This window comes from Pteropus alecto, unplaced genomic scaffold, assembly GCF_000325575.1.
Source record: "Pteropus alecto unplaced genomic scaffold, ASM32557v1 scaffold251, whole genome shotgun sequence".
NCBI lineage: Eukaryota > Metazoa > Chordata > Mammalia > Chiroptera > Pteropodidae > Pteropus > Pteropus alecto.
The window spans coordinates 686,257-705,351 of NW_006431048.1; the positions used below are offsets into that span (position 1 = coordinate 686,257).

The window sequence follows — 19,095 nt, forward strand, 5'->3', positions numbered from 1 at the left end:
AATATACTCTGGGACTACATAATTGTTTAATACAATCCTAGCCAGCAGCTATATAAATCACTGATGTAAAACTACGGAATTTTAAGTTGTCAGAAAAATTCCAACTATTTTATGATAATCAAGAGAAATGAACTGGTCAAATTCATTTTTGGGGGGTAGAAACAGTTAACATTCAGCAAAGAGAACAAAGAATACTTAAGTTCACAAGGAAATATGATATAGTGGAAAGAACTGAGCTTGGTGTAGTAAAGCAGCCTGTGACTTTTTAGCATGCAGGAGGAAAAAAAAACAAAAACAAGAAACAAAACTATACAAAAGCAATAAAATATTTAGATATAAACAAAAAATATCAAAAGCCTGTGTAGGTAAAACTCCTGAAAAACACTAAAGTAAAAACTTGAACAAATGGAAGGATATCTCTTATTCTTGGATAATTCAATATCTAAAATAGGTTAGTTCTCATTAATTTAATTTATAAAGTTAATGAAATTCCAATTAAAAATATCGACAAGCTTTTTTATGGAGTTAGCCAAAACGATACCAAAGTTCATATGGAAAAATAAACATCCAAGAATAGCTAGAAAATCATGGGGGGAAAAAAAAAGCTACCAGGGCAGATTAGCCCTATCAGACATTAAAACACACTATAAAGCTCTATAATTAAAACAATGTGGTGCTGACATAGCAATATACAAACAACCTATTAGAACAGAATGGAAAGTCCAGAAATAGACCAACCACATTTAGAAATTTAGCATACAATGACAATGGCATCTCAAATCAGTGCAACAAAGATAGATCTTATAATAAATTATACTGAGATAACTGGTTAATGATTTAAAAAGAATAAAATTAGATCAATAACTCATACCATACACATAAAAAGTGAAATCTTACAACTACTAGAAGAAAGTAAGAATGAATTTCTCTTTAACCTGAGGAAGAGTCTTTCTATACAGAAAGGCTTTATAGAGAAAAGGTTTTGTAACCATAACTCAAAATCTAGATATGATGAAAGAATAAATTTGACCACATGTTGGGGGGTACTTTTACATGGCAAAAAAATGAGAATACATAAAGCAAAAATACTACATATATAAGAAATAAAGACTGAATCCATAATAAACTCTTCAGAGTTCAAAGGAAAAGACCAAAAAAGGGGGCAATTCACACACGTTCACAAATAAAATGGACACCGAACAGATGAAAAGAAGTTAAACTACATTCATAATAATAAGACTGTAAATTAAAACTACAATGAGATACCATTTCTCACCTATCAGACTGGCAAAAATTGAAAAAGTAAAGCAATACATGTTGTCAAGGCTGTGGGAAACAGGCATATACACATTACTAGAGAGAATGCAAACTGTATAACCCTTATGGAGGGGAATTTAGCAATAAGAAACAAAACTACATATATATTTACGTTTTGACTCAGAAGTCCTTCTCTTAACTTACCCTGAAGATACACATTTATTTTGTTAAAAAACCTTGTATGATGTTTTTCAAAACAGCACTCTTGGAGATTTACAAAATACTGAAAAGAAATTAAATTTTCATACATGGAAAAATGGATGACTCAATGTTGCAATACTATTCACTTGAAAAAAGGATAAGAAAAACCTCTGAACTGATATACAGTGATTCCTAGGAACTATAGTTAAGAGAAAAGGCAAAGTACAAAAGAGTATCTCTAGTAAGTTACCTGTTGTGTGAGAAAGAAACCAAGAGATTACATTTAACTGCTCATTTGTGCAAAAGAAACCCAGGAAAAATAAACTAGAACATAATGAGACTGGTCGCCTACAGGGCGTGAGTGGACACAAGACCGGGAATGACAGGGAATGTATATTTCTGACTTTTAGAACCATGTTAGTGTTTCACAGATTTAAAGAATGTGGGTAAAGTCCCAAGAGGGAACATACAGAAACTGATGAACAATACTGTATTTCAAATGAATAACCAAACTATGCTAAAGGGCAAATTTAAAGGCAAGAAAAAAAGGAACTCAAATACCTCTGAACAGGATATATGGGCTTGATTCAGTAATAAAAAATGTAATAAAGCTCTCTGGAGTCAGACTGCTTGGATTCAAATAACTTGCCCATTTATCCACATGCTAACTGTGCGACCCTTAACAAGTTAATTTATAATCCCTTTGTGCACAGGTGTCCTAATCTGAATAATAACAGTACCAATCTCACAGTGCTAAGAGCAATTCTCAAATAAAACTACTCATGTAAAAACCTTAGTAGATCGCTGAGTATATAATAAGGATTTGAAGAGTATTTGCTATCCTCAATGATTAATCCAAAAAATCCCCACTATGTGGGTATCCAGGAGACACACCAAAATGGAGTCCCTGTCCTAGTGTTCAAGGAATTTACAATAGCAAGATTCCTGTGGCTGGCTGAAATTATCTGGGAAATTTCATAAAGGAAGAATCCAACATGGGTCTCTATACACCTGCAGGAGTTAGACAGCAGAAGAATGGAAGTGATATGGAAAGCTGAATGAAACCACAGAGGCCATAAAGATTAGTATATTTAAAGGATAGTGATAAGGGGGGTTGGAAACCTTGAGTATTGGGAGAGGAGGCAAAACTACGGAAGCTCCTAAATGCGCAAATGAACTGGGCGGGCTTTATTTTCAAGACTATGAGGAACCATAGAAGATTTGTGTGTCAGAGAAACAACATGACCAAAGTGAACTGTGGGATTATTCTAGTATTGATACATAAAAGGGATTGGGAGTAAGAAGACCAGAGGTAGAATCTTACTACTGGTTAAGCCAAATGATAAGGGCCTGACTTGAATAGTGATTATGAGAAAAGTAAAGAAAGGATAAATCAACAAGGCAGAGAGGAAAAAATCAAGTTTGATAATGACTGGACATGAGGTATGAGAGGATGGGAGGTATAATAGAATGAAAGTCTTAATGAGAAGGTGAATAAAACCATTAGAAGGAAAAAGAAAAAAAAATAGGAACAAACAAATTATTTCCATTGGGTCTTAAAAGTTAAGTCAGGGTTGCATAAGAAGTCTTGCCAATTTGAGATAACAATGCAACAACATTCAGATATCAAGATCCAGTGGGCATCTGGCAACATGGGACTAGTATTTGGAAGAGAGTGAAAGCTAAAGACAAAAACATTAGATTAAAAAAAAAACAAAAACTTTTTAGAATGTTTGAGACATTCTAGAGCATACAGACACTAGACACTATTTCACAGCAGTAATCACCTCTTATTTTTATAGTCCTTAATGTTTAGCATAGTTTCTAGCACATGAGAGACTCTCAGTAAAATATTATAAAAGTGGGAGGAGCAGAGAAGGGAACAGAACTGCATGGCTTATTAATGGTAGGGCCTTGATTACAGGCCAGGTGTTCTGATTTTCCACTATACCATTATACAGACATGACCCTGCATAGGGTCCCCTAAGGAAATGGTATAAGAAATGAAAATGAAAGGAACCATGGAGATAGCTAGAGTTAAAAGGGAGGAAATGATAGTGCTGAATCACAAATTCAAAGGAAATTTTTCAAGAAAGAAAGCATAGTAAACTGTATCAAATGGTTATACAATATAGGCAGTGTTTCTCTGGTCTCCCACACCAGTGAGATCCAAGGCAAGGAGAGGTCACTCTTTAATTTAAAAGTATAAATTAAGAAATGCTAATCTACCTTTCATAACATTTTAAATACATGAATCACTCACAGCAGTGGTTCAAAAATAACACTGTGATTTTCAGTAAATTTTAACTCTACCCAATACATAATGGAAAATAAAGCCACTACAGTGGTTAAATTGAACAAAAATATGCACAAATGAAATTTTAAGCAAAAAACAAACACACAAAAAAAACCTGAAAAAAAATAATCATTTACATGTATTGACAGCAACAAAATACACGCAACACCAAAGGTCTTACCTTAAATCTCTTGTCCTGTAATACTTTCTTGATGGCAACCAGTTCTCCTGAATCACAAAGTTTAGCTTGATATACCACACCAAATGACCCATTTCCAATTACTTTAGTGTCTGTATAGCTGACTTCTTGTGGCCTGTCTGGGCCCTGCCCAGGAGTTGCCACCACTGTAGTCACCTTACTTCCATCCTTGTCTCCTAAAGATTTAAAAAAAAAAAAAAAAGATAAAAAATGAGAACTGTAAAGAATTAAACAGAGAAAATTGCTAAAGTACACAAAATAAACTATATTCTTTGTCACAAACTATTTTCAAATGCTCATCTTAGTTTATTATATAGAATGGCTTCAACTATTTGTTTCGATTATACGTAATTTTTTTAACCACCATTTATTCAGCCATTCTATAGACTTGGCAACATTCTTAGTTTATTCATGGGACTCTATTTAATGAAAACACCACCACAAAGTTGATAGCGTTGTTCTTATTTAAACATAATTGGAAGAAATGTGGACCCATGAGGATTTGAATGTTTATCTGACCAACTTTGAAGGCCCTAGTTTTTCTTCAAAGCTTCCTTATTTTACTTGAAAACATGTGCGACTGAAAACATCTAAACATGCTGAATCTATGCAGACCATTCTGCCTTTAGTTTTGCTTTGAGTTTTTGCTTCTCCATATCTTATTTCTTTTTAATAAAATAGTGAAATACCTCTCAGAGAAAGGTCAAATAGAGAAAAAGAACATGGAAACAATTAATTTGGGGGTAAGAGATTTAAAACTTAAAAGAAAAATCAAACCTGTTCTGAACAGAGCCTCAGTCATAAGTAGCTCACTGACTGGCTCTGGGGTCTCTGGCCAGTCATGGCCCTCTCCCTACCTTTTTTGTGCCCTCCCCCACCCCCATAACAATCCAGACTCTTCAATTCAAGCTCAAGAGCTATCTCCTTCTTGACTAGGCATAGTTCATAATCATCTTTTTCTCTGAATTCTTAAACTATTCTAAACCATTCTGTGTTACCTAGAACCTGATTTTTAAAAGCTTTAAATTGTTCTTTTATCGATTTCAGAATACAAAGATTCTAGTGACTACAATCATTGTGAAGTCTCTCTTCCCTGACAAATCTAAAGACAATTCTCAGTAAAATGAAAGCCCTTAAGCTCACTGACTAAACTGCACTTTTTCTTTCTATCCTCTGCTACTCTTCCATTATATCAATTTTATTTTTAAGATACTAAATAAATTCATACTAACGTGATAAAAGAAAAAATAATGTAATATTTAACTCTAGATACAAAACCAAGATTATGAAGTATTCTTTGTATTTCATATATAAAAAGATCAAAAATGTCATCTAATTTTCCAATGGTTTGAGTGTTTTTCCCCTACCAAATATAAAACTGTCAGATAAATGAATATCTAAATGTTAGTGGCAGATTATAACCAATATTGTAGCCATTTAAGCTCACAGAGGTATTACTATAGACAAAAAGTCGAGAGTAGGCAGTCTACATTATATTTTATGGCCAACTACCTTGAACATAGATATCTTTAGTTTCCAGGTGAAACACACCAACAGGTACGATTTAGTTAGCACAAATCCAACACCACTTGTGGAAAGAATAACTCAAATCTTGTCAACACGATCATTTTTATTACAACAGTTTTACATATGCTTTAAATGTATACAAACCCAAGCACAAGCCAACACTTATCTAGCAGTTCTCAAAAGCTTTCAAACGCTCCCTTCACATTTCACTTCCTAGTAAAATAAATCTTAAAAATACTTGATAAAAAATTAGTTTAATCTAATCTGAGTTCTAAATCATGCTCCACTCCCAAAAACTATTCAATATTACTTCTGTTTCTGACCATGTTAATCTTAACTACAAATTTTCAGGTGGACTACAAACCTTACTATAAGTTATTTTCATTTTCATTTCTAAAATAAACCTGTCTTTGCCTATATTATTGTACCCCTAAAGACAGAATCAGTCTTCTGAACTTAAACTCTAAAGAGATCTAGAAAGGTTAGATCCAGAAAGATTAGAATGCAAGGTAGTGAATGCATTTTCTTATAGTCCAATTGTCCCAAAGAAAATAAAAAGCAGGTGTGATTTCAAACAGTCTGACTCTTCCCTAGATCATCCAAGTTAAGACCATATCTCAAAAAAAAAAAAAAGAAAAAACCCAAGAACTATGAATTACTAATTCCACTGAAAAAGTTGTTTGCAAAATTTCACAAGCCTAATTCACAAAACAAAGCATCATTATTTTTTAATTAAGATAAATTAATAGATTTTTAAATGACTGTTGTACTCTACGATTTTAATTGAGACAAAAGCTGTCTGGGATATAACCAAAAATTATGCTTTTCTACTGTATAACCATATTTCAATAAAGTCAAAAAAACAGCAGTCACAGCTTAGTACTTGCTCCAATAAGAGAATTTAAGCAACATAAATATGTGTGATATTTTTCCCCTCGTCTCCTCTGAGGCTGCATTTCTAAGACAAATTCGCATTTCAGAAAAATAGTTTCAGAACCTCAAGAACCAGCTATGAAAGATATCCATCACGACCCTGGGTTTTGGCATCTCTTCAGCCTCAACTACTATACCTGGGAATGTCTATCCCAGCATCATGATTTGCATATGGGAAAATCCACAAATAAGATAATTCTGCAAAAACATTAAAAGCAAATTAGAAAGATAAACAGATAGGTCCTACAGATGCTATCATTGAAAGAGACTTTTGAGGCCTCTTAACTTGAAACTGCAATTGGATGTGGACAAGGGCCAATCCTTCCACCTTCTTGCACTTCTAGTAAAAAAACTACCTACTATCTTAGCAGAAATTAAAAGATTTACTCTATTCTCTTTCCAGCAGTTAGAGAAATTGCTGAGAACTCTTATAGGCTATACTCTATAAATATGAAATCCTTAGGTATACTAGGAAGGAATAGTGAATGGCTCTCAGGCTTTCTACTTTAAGCATCCTAGAACTTTTATTCAGAAATCATCAATCTCTTCGGACTGCCCCATCAGAGATCCGAAATAGCAGAGCTGTAAAAAAATGGCAAGATAACACTGGGGATGACTTGGCATGAACATTAGTAGCGCACAGGACAGTCAGCAGCTAATGTGCCAAGGAAAAGCGTGTCACCATTTGGCATTAGAATTTGCCGACTTAGCAAGAAAATAACAGCTGTACGAAATTTCACTATACAAAGAACTTTCCAATTCATTGTTTCATCTACTCTAATACTTATAATAAATGTAGGGATATAATGTGTTTACCATACAAATGAAGAAATTAAGACTAAAAGGGATTAACTTGTCTGATATCATAAAGCTTTAGCAGAACTCTTCACTTGCCTCATGCTGCCTCTGCTACATTTTACAACCTTTCTAATACAGTTGAAAGACTAACTTCATATACCATTACCTACCCCAAAGCAGTGAATAATGTTTCTGAAAATATGATGTAAAAAGAGTAATAAGTAGTAAGAGAATAAATGAATAATCTTTCACATTTTTCAGGCCTCAATTATTCACTTAACAGCTAAAAAGCTATTTCTAAAGCTACTTTGGCAACATCGGATTTTGAAACTTATCCCAAAGAAAAGCATATGGAAAACAAAAATGTAAAACAATTGATTCTGTGATGTTCAATTTAACATTTGCTACTAGAGATTGGATAATTTTGGATCTTAGAAATAGAGTAGCATTTTAAGCACTGCTACCAAGAGACCAAAATACTCTTGAAAGGCTAGAAATCATAACAAATCTGCCTCATTTTTTAAAATAAGTCACCACTTTGCCCATTACTAAACTTCCCAGAATGCATGATATAGTGAGTCTGACACCAATTACAATAAAATTGGTCTCCAAAAAAATGCCACTGTCTCCAGCAGAACAGTGGGAACAGCAAGGCTCCAGGCTCTCTCTCTGACCAGAGGACTCCTGGGCTCCTCTTTTTCAATTAAAATTCACTCAGGTGGTGGTTCTTTCCTATTGTGACTATAACACAAAATTAAGTCCCCTATTCTTTAGCACAATAAATCTTAAATCTATAAATCACAATAGACTCCTCATGAAACAATAGAAAGACGGCATGTAACAGAACAAACCACTTTCTACTGAAGGCTATTAAATATAGAACACAATTTTTACAAAAGTCTTAGGCACATCCCAAAATGGTATGTGCGACCTAGTTTTCAATCTCTCAAACATAGGTTTGTACCTGTAAGCAACACCTTGTGGGTTATCTTTTTTAAGTCTTCTGAAGTCAACCCTCAGATCGATACACCCTGAGATGAATGTAACAGAGTCCACATCCAAAATATAGAGTGAGCATCCAAAAACGAAAGGCCACTTCAAGCATGTTTAAATATTTAGAAGGAATCTGACACGGACATTCTCATCTCAAGTTGAACATACATTGGTCATTTAATTTAATGTTCCTTAAGATTCATGAGCAGAGAAAAAGTAACAATTGCGACACTTTTTAACTGAGATTTTTAGGAATGTTAAGCCATACTACTGATACAAACTGAACTAATCAGTTATGATTGCCTCTATAAAAATCTTCCTTTAACTCAAGAATAAGATCTCCACATAGAAATAACAGAAAGTTTAAAATCTGTAACAAAAGCCCAGAGAAAGGACACACCACCACCTGTGACCACAAAGAAGATACAATTTTTTTTTGAAGTTTTTTTACCTAACCATAGTATTAGTAGAGAAAATAGCAATTGTTTCTCTAGCAGGAAGAGAAATATCAGATAGCTATTTTTATGGATGTTTAACAACAAACACTCTATTGAAAAGGATTTATCATATAAATTACTCAAAAGAACCTAGAACCCTATTTTCAGGCATGATTAAGGCTGTCCAAAGATTAAACACTGACCACTGTCAAATTTTCAGGTTTTTAAATCAAAGTTCAAACGACTAAGTAACTTCTGGCTAAGTAACTTCTATTAAAACAAGATGTTCTCCCCAATATAGCCAAAACCGCTTAGAAACATGAAAACAACATAAAAATTAATAAGCAAAAGAAATAAAAAGTAAGCAACTGAGGTACACAGAATTAGTTACGTAAAATCTAAAATAAACTTATTCTTGTCATGAAATAAGGGTTCTACTCTAATGATGTGGAAGCTTTAGCCAGAGTACAACTGCTCATATTAAAAAAAAAGGGAATACCAACCGAGCAGCTGAATCAGTCAAATCAACCCTAATGATCAGTAGCATGATAAAAAAGAAAAAAAAATTTAGGGCAATTTCTATTAACCTCAATGTGATAAAAATCTTTCTAGCAGAGCCTTTTCCCTTACATACCATTCATCTCCACATAATTCTACCTAAAGGACTGGAAAAAAAAAGAATTACTAAGATTTCTTTGGGGATAGGAAGAGTAAACAAAAGGAGAGGCAGAGAAAATAAAATAGACAGACATATGTCATACATGGGCTGGCTTCTGAAGCTGTTCCCTGTATATCACTTCTAGATGTAGGAAAACAGAGTGGCAGAAGATAAAGTTCAGACAGAAAAGACTCCAGTCCTTGACAGCACAATAATATCGCATTCTCAGTCACAGAAAGACATCATGCCAAAGGAATTAATAAGCACCAATTCCGAAGAATCATAAAATTCCAGTTAAGAAAAAAAAATTCAGTCAAGTTTTTGTCCTTAGAGAGAGGCATAATGGTGTAATATGTGCTCTGAAGTCATACCAAGGTTTTAATCACATATTCTATCACTTAATATCTATAAAATGGAGATAAGCTGCTACTTACTATATAGGGTTGTGATGATTAAGTAACAGGTTAAGCAGTGGGTGTTTTTTTTTTTCAAGTGTATACCACATATTGGGTACTCAATAAATTATAGTTTCTCTGAACTTTGACTTATTGGAAGTGGAAACAAAAGAAAAAAATGTACACTGCTATGCTCTTTTAACTGCCCTTACCACAGTGCTTATCACATGTTTTATTATTATTAAGAGTCTGAGCTCTCACTTGACTACTAGCTCTTAGGAAAGCTAGACATTATCCGAATCATTTACATGCCCCTAGTGCTTATTAGAGTTCAGCAAAATGCAAGTGCTCACCAAATGTTTACTGTTGAATTTATGTAAGAATCACTCAAGCAGAAGTTAAGATTGGGAACTGACTACTTCATGCTAAACATTAAGCAAAATTTTGCTTCTTATATGCTTGCTTGGTCAGATAGAAATCTCTAGGGATAAGGTATACAGAAAAGCCTTAAAATTAGTAAAACTGAATAGAGGATTTACTGAAAATAGGGCAACAAGCAGCCAAAACAAATGATCCAATTTGAATTTTTTTACAGGTAGGAGAATTACTGTTTCATAACCCTTTTTCAAATAATTCTGGTGTGTTTAGAGCATCACTATGCAGTAATGGATAAGCACTGGGAGAGGGACACTCTGATGTCTGAAGTTCTATTTCTATAAATATATATGCAAGTATATTCCCAGAGTACTATTTTAAAGTTTGTAAGCAGCGCTCACAGTAGACCTAAGAAGCATCTGGGAGAGTTTACTAAAAATGACGATTCTAGAATTTTGCTTCTAAAGAGACTCAGTGGGTCAGTCTTTAGTGGGGCTCAGGAAACTGTATTTTCAATAAGCATCCCCTACCAATTATTCTTAATGCAGTTTCAGTTACCATACTTTGAGAAAAACCACAGTACCATTTAATTTCCACAACTACCTCATGAAGTATTCATGTTAATCATTTAACAAATGAGAGCAACGAAGGTGTTCAAAAAGGTTTGGTAATTTGCCCATGGTAACCCCTCCAATAAATAAAGTATACTCACGAGATTCAGATCTGTCCATTAACCGTAAAACCTGTACCCAACTAACTACACTACTTTACAACCATGCCATAAAAATAACACAGGGGTTGAACACGCAAGATTCAGATCTGTCCATTAACCGTAAAACCTGTACCCAACTACACTGCTTTACAACCATGCCATAAAAATAACACGGGTTGAGGTCCTAAAGTCAACTTTCTATTTCCTTCAAACCGAAAATTTCAAATATTTTACAGAAGGTTCTGATTCAAGTATCTATTAGATACCCAATCTTTTACATCGAAATATCCATACTCCTTTTGAACTAATTTTAACTGAACTCATTTTTTTACCCTCTCTCGAAACCCAAATTTTACTTTAAACCAAACCAAAACCCAGAATAAACCATGCTAATTTTCAACAGCCTGAACTTAAATATTATTTTACTTATAAACCATGAATTGGAATCAAGAATATTTTCCTTTTTTTCTAACTCCAGTGAACTGGAATAAAATCAAACCAAGCCCAAAATGGATAAATATTTCACTTGGTCTTAAGCCTTCACTTGAAATAATATCAAGATGTATTTTAGAAACAGGTTTATTTCCCATGAAAATCTAAAAGGCTTGCAGTGTATGTGTAAAGAGCTTTGGCTTTTAGGAATTTACATTACAACCTTTAAGTCTTAAACATGCTTATCCACTTGATCTACAAATTTTGTGTAGGGGAGAGTAGGCAGTATATTTAAATTTTTCTTAATGAGAACGTTTACCATATTACCGAAGAAATAGTACACTATACATCCATGGAAAAAGCAAAATGGTAAACACTTAAAAGAAAAAAAAATTATTTTTAAAAATACAATGATTCACTGATCCACTGGTCACACTTCTGACAACTTCAGTCTTAGGCAGCCACTAATTCTGAAGAAAGCCCAAAAACAGCTCTCACAAAGCTGATATATTTTATTCTAGTCTTCAGTGAGCATAATATTAAAATTAACACTCTACGAAAAAATTTTAATGGATTGGTTTTGTGTTTGGCCTGCCAAACATCCCCTTGATCCTCAGTGTTGCCTCCTAACAATCCAAATCCCCACAATGTAACAACTGAGTATTCAATTTTTCCCCTGAACTATGCACCAAAGTTATCCCCCGCCTCTAAATCTGAACAGCTTTTTCTGTAGCAAGGCATACACACTTCCATCTTTAAGTGCTGTTTAAGTTATAAACCTAAAAGGTTGTTAACTTTCAGAGATAGAGGGAAAAGGGTGGGATGGGATTTGTTTTCTTCCAGACAACTTGCTTACTCTAGGTTGGTTCTATATGTTTTACTAATTATAATTTAACAACGTGGTTGAAAAGGGGGGTAGGGGGGAAGCTGTAATAACTCATAAATTCCTAACCAGGCAGGTCATGATGGGTAGTCACACTCTAGGTCTGTAACTTCTTTAGTGAAAGGTTTTTAAGCAAGCCCTGTCCATTGTTCTTGTGCATCTAAGTTAACACGCCTCTGAAACGCCAGAAATGATATCCATCCAAGGTATAACCGCCCGCAAGAGAGCACATAATCCTAACAATCCTGGAATCCAGTCCACACGTCGCTTTCTCCTATCTTCATGTAATCTTCCTTATTTTTTCCCTCCTTAATATCAAATGCATAAAAGAAGCTGAAAAAGTTATTCTCTGGAGCACTGAGATCTTGCTTTCCAGCAACTGTCATCGGTTTGGCTCAAATAAACTCACAAAAATTCTTTACAGGTTTGCACGTTTTTTACATCGACACAATGACTATCCAGTCCATGAGGGCAGCAATCATATCACATGTTTATTGCCACAGGCTCATTTTATGCCTATGCACATAACAGGCTGTAAAATACTTTTTAATTTATAAGTGAACAAATTCCTACAGGATTCCACTATACTTTGAAAACTGCTAAAGGTCTGAAAGTCACTTAGAAGCACCTCTAATTCTTTCTGTAAGATGACAAAGGACCCTGTAATCACCTCTCAAAAGGGTCAAATCACTCAATAGACTATGAAGATTTGACTTCACTGATTTGACAATTTTCTCTGGACCAATCCTTATCATAACACAACATCATCACCTATCATCATCACAAATAATATATCTGTGGTGCACTTAATAGTTTACAAACATGTTGAGACCCATTACCTCATTTTTATCCAGGCAATAGTCCTATGAAGGAGGTAGAGCCAATACTAAATAGAGAAAGAGTTCATGAGGTAAGTAAAACTGCTCAAGGTCAGTAATACTGAAAGCTACAATCCAAGTCATCCAATTCCCAAGTTTAGTGAAGTTTCCAATGCCTATAAAAATGGAAGCAAATCAAGCCATTTATTTGTATTTCAAAATAAATCCATAAAAATAACAGTCCAATATAACCATGCATTTTAAGTACTATCTACTATAAAAGCAAAAATACCTTTTAATTTAGCCTGAAATGAAAGGCTACCAGAGCAACAAATCGTATAAAATGAGTAAAAGGAGAGCTAGAATTCCCCTGAGGAAAATCAAATCAGTGAACTGATAGCAAATATTTAAGCACTTGAACAGATCAGAATACAAAGTAAAAAAATCCACTGGTTAACCACAGCTGCCACTTTTGCAGGAATGGAAAGAATCTCTTTATGAAAAATAAAACAGTCTGGTAATAAGTAAGAGCTCTGTCATTTATTTCATTTCTGCAGGGGATCTCACACATTTTCAAATAGTGGTTAATTAGTTTTTAATGAGTAATCATGCTATGTTTATAGTTAATAAGGAATATGCCTAAGAGAAAAATATACAAAATAACATTGTCCCAACTAATTTTAATTACTTAGAATCAAAATCATATTGGTTTTTGTATTTGCCCCTCTCTTCCTCCCTCTAAAAATTGGCTTAACATCTCCAATACTCTCCCCACAAAAACAGACTTCAGAGATCCTAGCAATGTCATTCAAACAGGACAAATCTCTCCATGAAAGAAGAGTACTGCTGACAGACTAACTAGGTCAATTCACAAAGCAGAGTCCACTTAGTATTTCTCCCCATAAAGCTCTGCTAGGAGAGATGCTAACGTTGCTCTATTAAGTAAAGACCTTTGGAATGACACAGTCCTACACTCACAGTGGGACTATAAGACTTGGCTTCAATTGCTACTGCTTAAGAAGTATGGCTGATCCTCTTGCTAGTGGGTCATGGAAGAGCATGCTGAGACACCCAATGCCAGGGCAGAGTACTTCCACACAGCTGACTCATTACTCAGTTTCAGAAGCCTTGAGTACTTAAAGGTAAGAAACACCGTCTCTTGAAAATGAACTTTCATCCTTAGGAAATTCCTACACATCTAATCTTGGCCTTTGCAGATGATCTCTGTCATCTTCTACTTTTACCTATTTGACCTAATGATAAATCATGACTGCACCAGCATTAAATCTGCCAATAGTGGCTGCTGGCTAACTTCCCTTTATACCAGAGCTCCACAATCTGCAGAAGTACCGGAACACATACTCCTTTTTAAAAGAAAATCAGTGGAAAAATAAGTTCCATTTAAATGGGGTAGGGGGATCCTATACTTTGAGTACTTGTACTTTAATAAATCATCTCTGTGTGACTTTGTAAACCATTAATCCTCACATGTATTTATGCTATGTACATCCTTTCTATTTTGTAAGTATTCTCTCATATTAATGTCACACTATAGGCTCAGTGATAGAAAGTTTCAAAGATCTTGAGAATAAAAAAGGAAAAAAGATACAATAGAATTTTTGGTTTAAATATATTGTTGTTAGTGATTAACTCATCACATGCTTAATAAGCACTATCAGTATACCAGACAGGTACAATGCTAGGAAACGGGGTCACAAATAAAAAAAAAATAAAAAGTAAAACAAATAAAGCCCCTTCCTTCACAGAGCTCTCCATTCAAAGAGAATGTATTAATGGAATATGGATTCACTATTTATTCAAAATCTGGGTTCAGTATCTCCTGTAACTTAATAGAGCCAGGTACCTTACTAATTATTTTCACATAATACCTCACTTAACAATCCAGTGAAATTACTTCCACCTCACAGATGAGGAAACTGAGGCTCTAAGAAGTTGAGACTTATTCAAGATCACAAACTAATAAAAAGGACAAATTAAAACAGCTGTTCTAACTCCAAGTTTGGACTCTATTAGTAATAAATCAATCTGCCTCAAAGAAAAAAACCAAATGGGAGAAGGTACTACTGGATGCCCATATTATAAAATTAACTCATGTGTAGAAATAAAATTCTAAAATCTTTAAAAACATTTCTGGCATGAACCTATGCAAATAACAGGACCAAGATTCCTTGAAGACTTTTCTGAGCTGAGTCCCTCCAAGATTCCGTCCAATACAGCCCTCCATTCCCTGTACATTCACATTCCACAGATGAAATTGTTATTACATTCCACTGGGTCATAGCTCCAACTCCAGGCAACTCTATGAATGAGGTCTACAATGTCCTGCCCTCAATAGCTCTGCTCAGCTCCTGCAGACTCATGCTTATGGTTTTTTCATGGCATCAATCCATCTCATATTTGGTCTTCCTCTTTTCCTGGTGCCTTCTATTTTTCCCATTATCATTGTCTTTTAGAAAGTACACTGGCTTCTCATGATGTGCCCAAAGTAGAACTGCTTCAGTTTTGCCATTTTATACACAGAGATACATGAAATACACTGAAATAAAAGTTAGCTGTCAAGTAAACATCTGTAGAGCCATCCTATTTTCTCACCACTTTCCATTATCACAACTGAAACTACCTACCCATAGAAGAGATCCACAGTAGACAGCATTTATGGCTTCAAAGATTTGATATGATAAACCATCTTGTGTTACTGATAACCTTGTAGATCAACAAGATCAACAGAAAGCCATCTAATCTATTTACTTTTAAAATGTTACTTTAAATTTCATCAAGAAGAAAAATACTCTTTTCCCTATCTTAAGGCCCCAAACAAGCAACCCGTAGTTACTTACCTTTATTCCAGGTACCTGCACTATCCAAAAAGGGGCAAAGTAAACATTAAAGGAGAAGAAAACAAATGTACGTAACAATCCAAGCACCATGACAAGAGAGAGAAGAAATAGTGGACCTCAGAGACCAAAAACAGCAGCTGAACCTTGCCAACTTCATTGATATATCCATGAAAACAAGTGAAGCAACACCTGCCTGAGATAAATTGTGTCCTATGAAGACAGTAGATCCCATAATTTACAAATATTCTTGGAAAACTGAACTGATTCCAAATAAAAAAGAGATTATACTCAGGTTATTCAACTTCTTGGGTAGGGCAAATATTCCAGATAATCTAGCCAACAATATGCATGGACTCTAGAAATTAACCTGACAGTGACAGTCTTAAGTTTTCCTATAATAAGAAATTTTCCAGATTCATATTTCTGGGAGAGTGTAATATACAATTCTTAAAGTATCTGTACAATACATTTATACAAAGCCTAATTAACCACTAATTTTCTAATTTTTCAGCTTACATTTTCGACTATTAGTAGTGTTACTACATTAATAGTTGATACACACACACATCCCATCCCTCTCTTTTCTGAAAATTCTTCCCTCCCCTCCACCACTGGATTGAGCACCTGAATGTATTTATCCAAGTATTTCTTTCTTTCTAGACTAGACTGTGAAAAATCAACAATAAATAACAAACTCCCAGCCTTTATGGACCAAGAGCATAGTGAGAAAAGCAAATATTATTTACACAAATAATTGTCCAGTTATATAATTGAAGTAAGAGTATATAAAAGAGACTTACAGGATGCAATGAGCCTATAATGGAGGATCTAGAATCTGATCAGGGTTTGAGAAAGTGATATTTCAGTTGAAATCTGAAAAACTGTGAAGGAGAGAAGGGGACAACTGAGCTGGGAAAAGAGAGGAGCCAAGAGGGGGCGGAAAAAAGAAAATGTTGAAGCCACAAGCTGCATGGCATGGCTCATAACACTGCTCATACTTCTATAAGCCAATTCTGAAGGAAAATAGTCAACAGAAAATATATTAAGAATTCTCTATGATACTCCTCAATATGGTAAAACACGAAACTTGAAAATGCTGTAGGTAGCAATGGAGAGGGGGGGCAAGGTAGGGAAGGGAGAGTCCAGGAAGTCTACAGCTAAGGTTTTTTTTTTACCCCCTAAAAGCTCCCTATATATCACCTATGAACCTCAACAAAGGCAGAAAGGGCAACATCTTCCATGTTAGTGTACTAAGTTGAAGGACCAAAAAAAAAAAAAAAAAAGCCCACAAAAGTGGAATAAACACCTGGCTTGGTGATGGAAAAGATGTTCAGAAAGAACTGCACTAGCCAGAGGACTTTTCTCTATTTACCTCAGTACTCAAGCTACAGAAGAGTGGATTCAACAGCCACATTCTTAAAAAAACAAAGATATCCAAGAGGTGAAAAAGAGAAATAATTCACTGAAAGTTATATCAAAACTAACACTGCTACCCAGTTTAACCATAAGAAAGTTGAAAAAACTGACACAAACACACTACAGGAAAAACATGCAAAGCCAAACCAAGAACTGCATCTGGAAGGAAACGACCTAAAGAGCTGGAAAAAATTACTTCCAAAAGTTGAGTGCGACAGAAGAACTTAACATTAAATAAATACAAGAGTCCAAAAATAAGGTGATAAAACAATAGAAAGATAAAAAAGGAAAATTATTTGGGTCTTCCTATTAGTTTCCTGCAGCTGCATTAACAAATTACCATGAACTAGGTTGCTTAAATCAACAGAAATTATTCTCTCGGTCCTGGAGACAAGTCTGGACTCAAGATGTCAGCAGGGCTGCACTCCCTCTGCAGGCTGTAGGAGAGAATCCATTCCTTGCAAGCTCTTCTAGCGTCTGGTAGCTGTCCACATTGCTTGCCTTGTAGTCTCAAGAACACATCTTTCCAATATCTCCCTCCATGGTCACACAGCTGCCTCCTCTGTGTGTCTATTTTCTTCTGTGCATCTCTTGTAAGGATATCATCAGTTTGATTCAGATTCCACCCATAATCTAAGATGATCTCATTTCAAGATCCTCAATTTAACTGCAATTTGCAAAACTCCTTTTTCCAAATAAGATAATACTCACAGGTTACTGAAATTTGATATGGATATCTTGGCTGCGGGAGGTAGGGGGGTGGGGGGTAGGGGGAGACCTTTTTGCATTTTTCAGCCTACCACAGTTTACTCTTTCTTTCTTAGCTTAGCAATGCAACCATAGATCTACAAAACTAGAAAAAGCAGAGAACAGAAATGACTTGGTGAAAAATTAATGCACAGAAGAGGAAATCACAATAATGCAGGTAAGAATCAATGAAGAAATTAAAGTAATTCTGGAGAAAATAAATGTGGAGAGCAAAGATGATTCAGCATAAGGATAATTATTGTTCCATGAGTAAACTCAAACACATGAATAGAAAAAGTATTCAAAGTACAAATGTCCCTGATATTGAGTGAACTATACCTGCAGGACAAAAAGGTAAAATGCTTACAAGAAAGAACTGTCTCAGAATTATCAATGTATCCTGGTTAAAATCAAGTATAAAAAAGATTCTATCAGTCATCCAAATAGGAAAAAAATTAGTCATTAACGAGGGGTGGGGCAGGAGACGTGTGAAAAAACCAACAGATTAGTTATGAAAAAACAGGCCAAGTTTTTTTTATACTACTCTATGGCTTACAAACTTGGGAAAGTCAAGGCACCTCCTTTCTAGACCTCAGTTTCTTTAAATTTCTGTAAATTGAAAGAACTGAATAAATGAACTTTTAGATCCCTTTCAGTACTGAAAATATGATTCTATGGCAGCCACATAAAGAAGATAAATTTCAAACGCTAGGTTTTACAGCCTAGTTCTCATCTTTCAATTTTTATTCAGTTACAAGTTGGAAAAGAAAGAACTTATTATTTCAGTCATTCCTCCTACCCCCAAATATATCTACCATATTTTACCTAGCAAATTAGCCAAAAATAAAAAGTAAGCACTCAAGGTTAACAAAGATACAGTAAAACGAGGCATCCTTAAATCTGATTGTAGCTCTTGCCAACTGATTTCTAGAAAGGTTTTACAGTGTACACTTCTACTCTCAGTGTCTGAGGATTACTATCTTAAAACTGTTAACGAGCCTTAAAATTGTCCCTTGATATCAAGCAAGGATGTTAGAAAACAAGGTCACTGAATAAATAAGGAATATTTCTCAAAAGCGGTGAAAGATAAGGTGTGGAAGAAAACTGAAGGTTTATAATCTCCAGTAGTAGTTAACTTATGAACCAAAGAGACCCTGTAA

At 34.7% G+C, this 19,095-nt stretch overlaps 1 protein-coding gene across 4 annotated transcripts in view; it reads right to left on the reverse strand.

Moving 5' to 3' along the window:
• GSK3B (glycogen synthase kinase 3 beta) overlaps nucleotides 1–19,095 on the reverse strand; it is a 172,657-nt gene that overhangs the window by 115,980 nt on the left and 37,582 nt on the right. For all 4 annotated transcript variants that reach the window (XM_006905540.3, XM_015595989.2, XM_015595982.2 and 1 more), the window contains one exon: nucleotides 3,936–4,129. In XM_006905540.3, coding sequence (XP_006905602.1) covers nucleotides 3,936–4,129 — 194 coding nt within the window. The remainder of the gene's footprint in view (nucleotides 1–3,935; nucleotides 4,130–19,095) is intronic.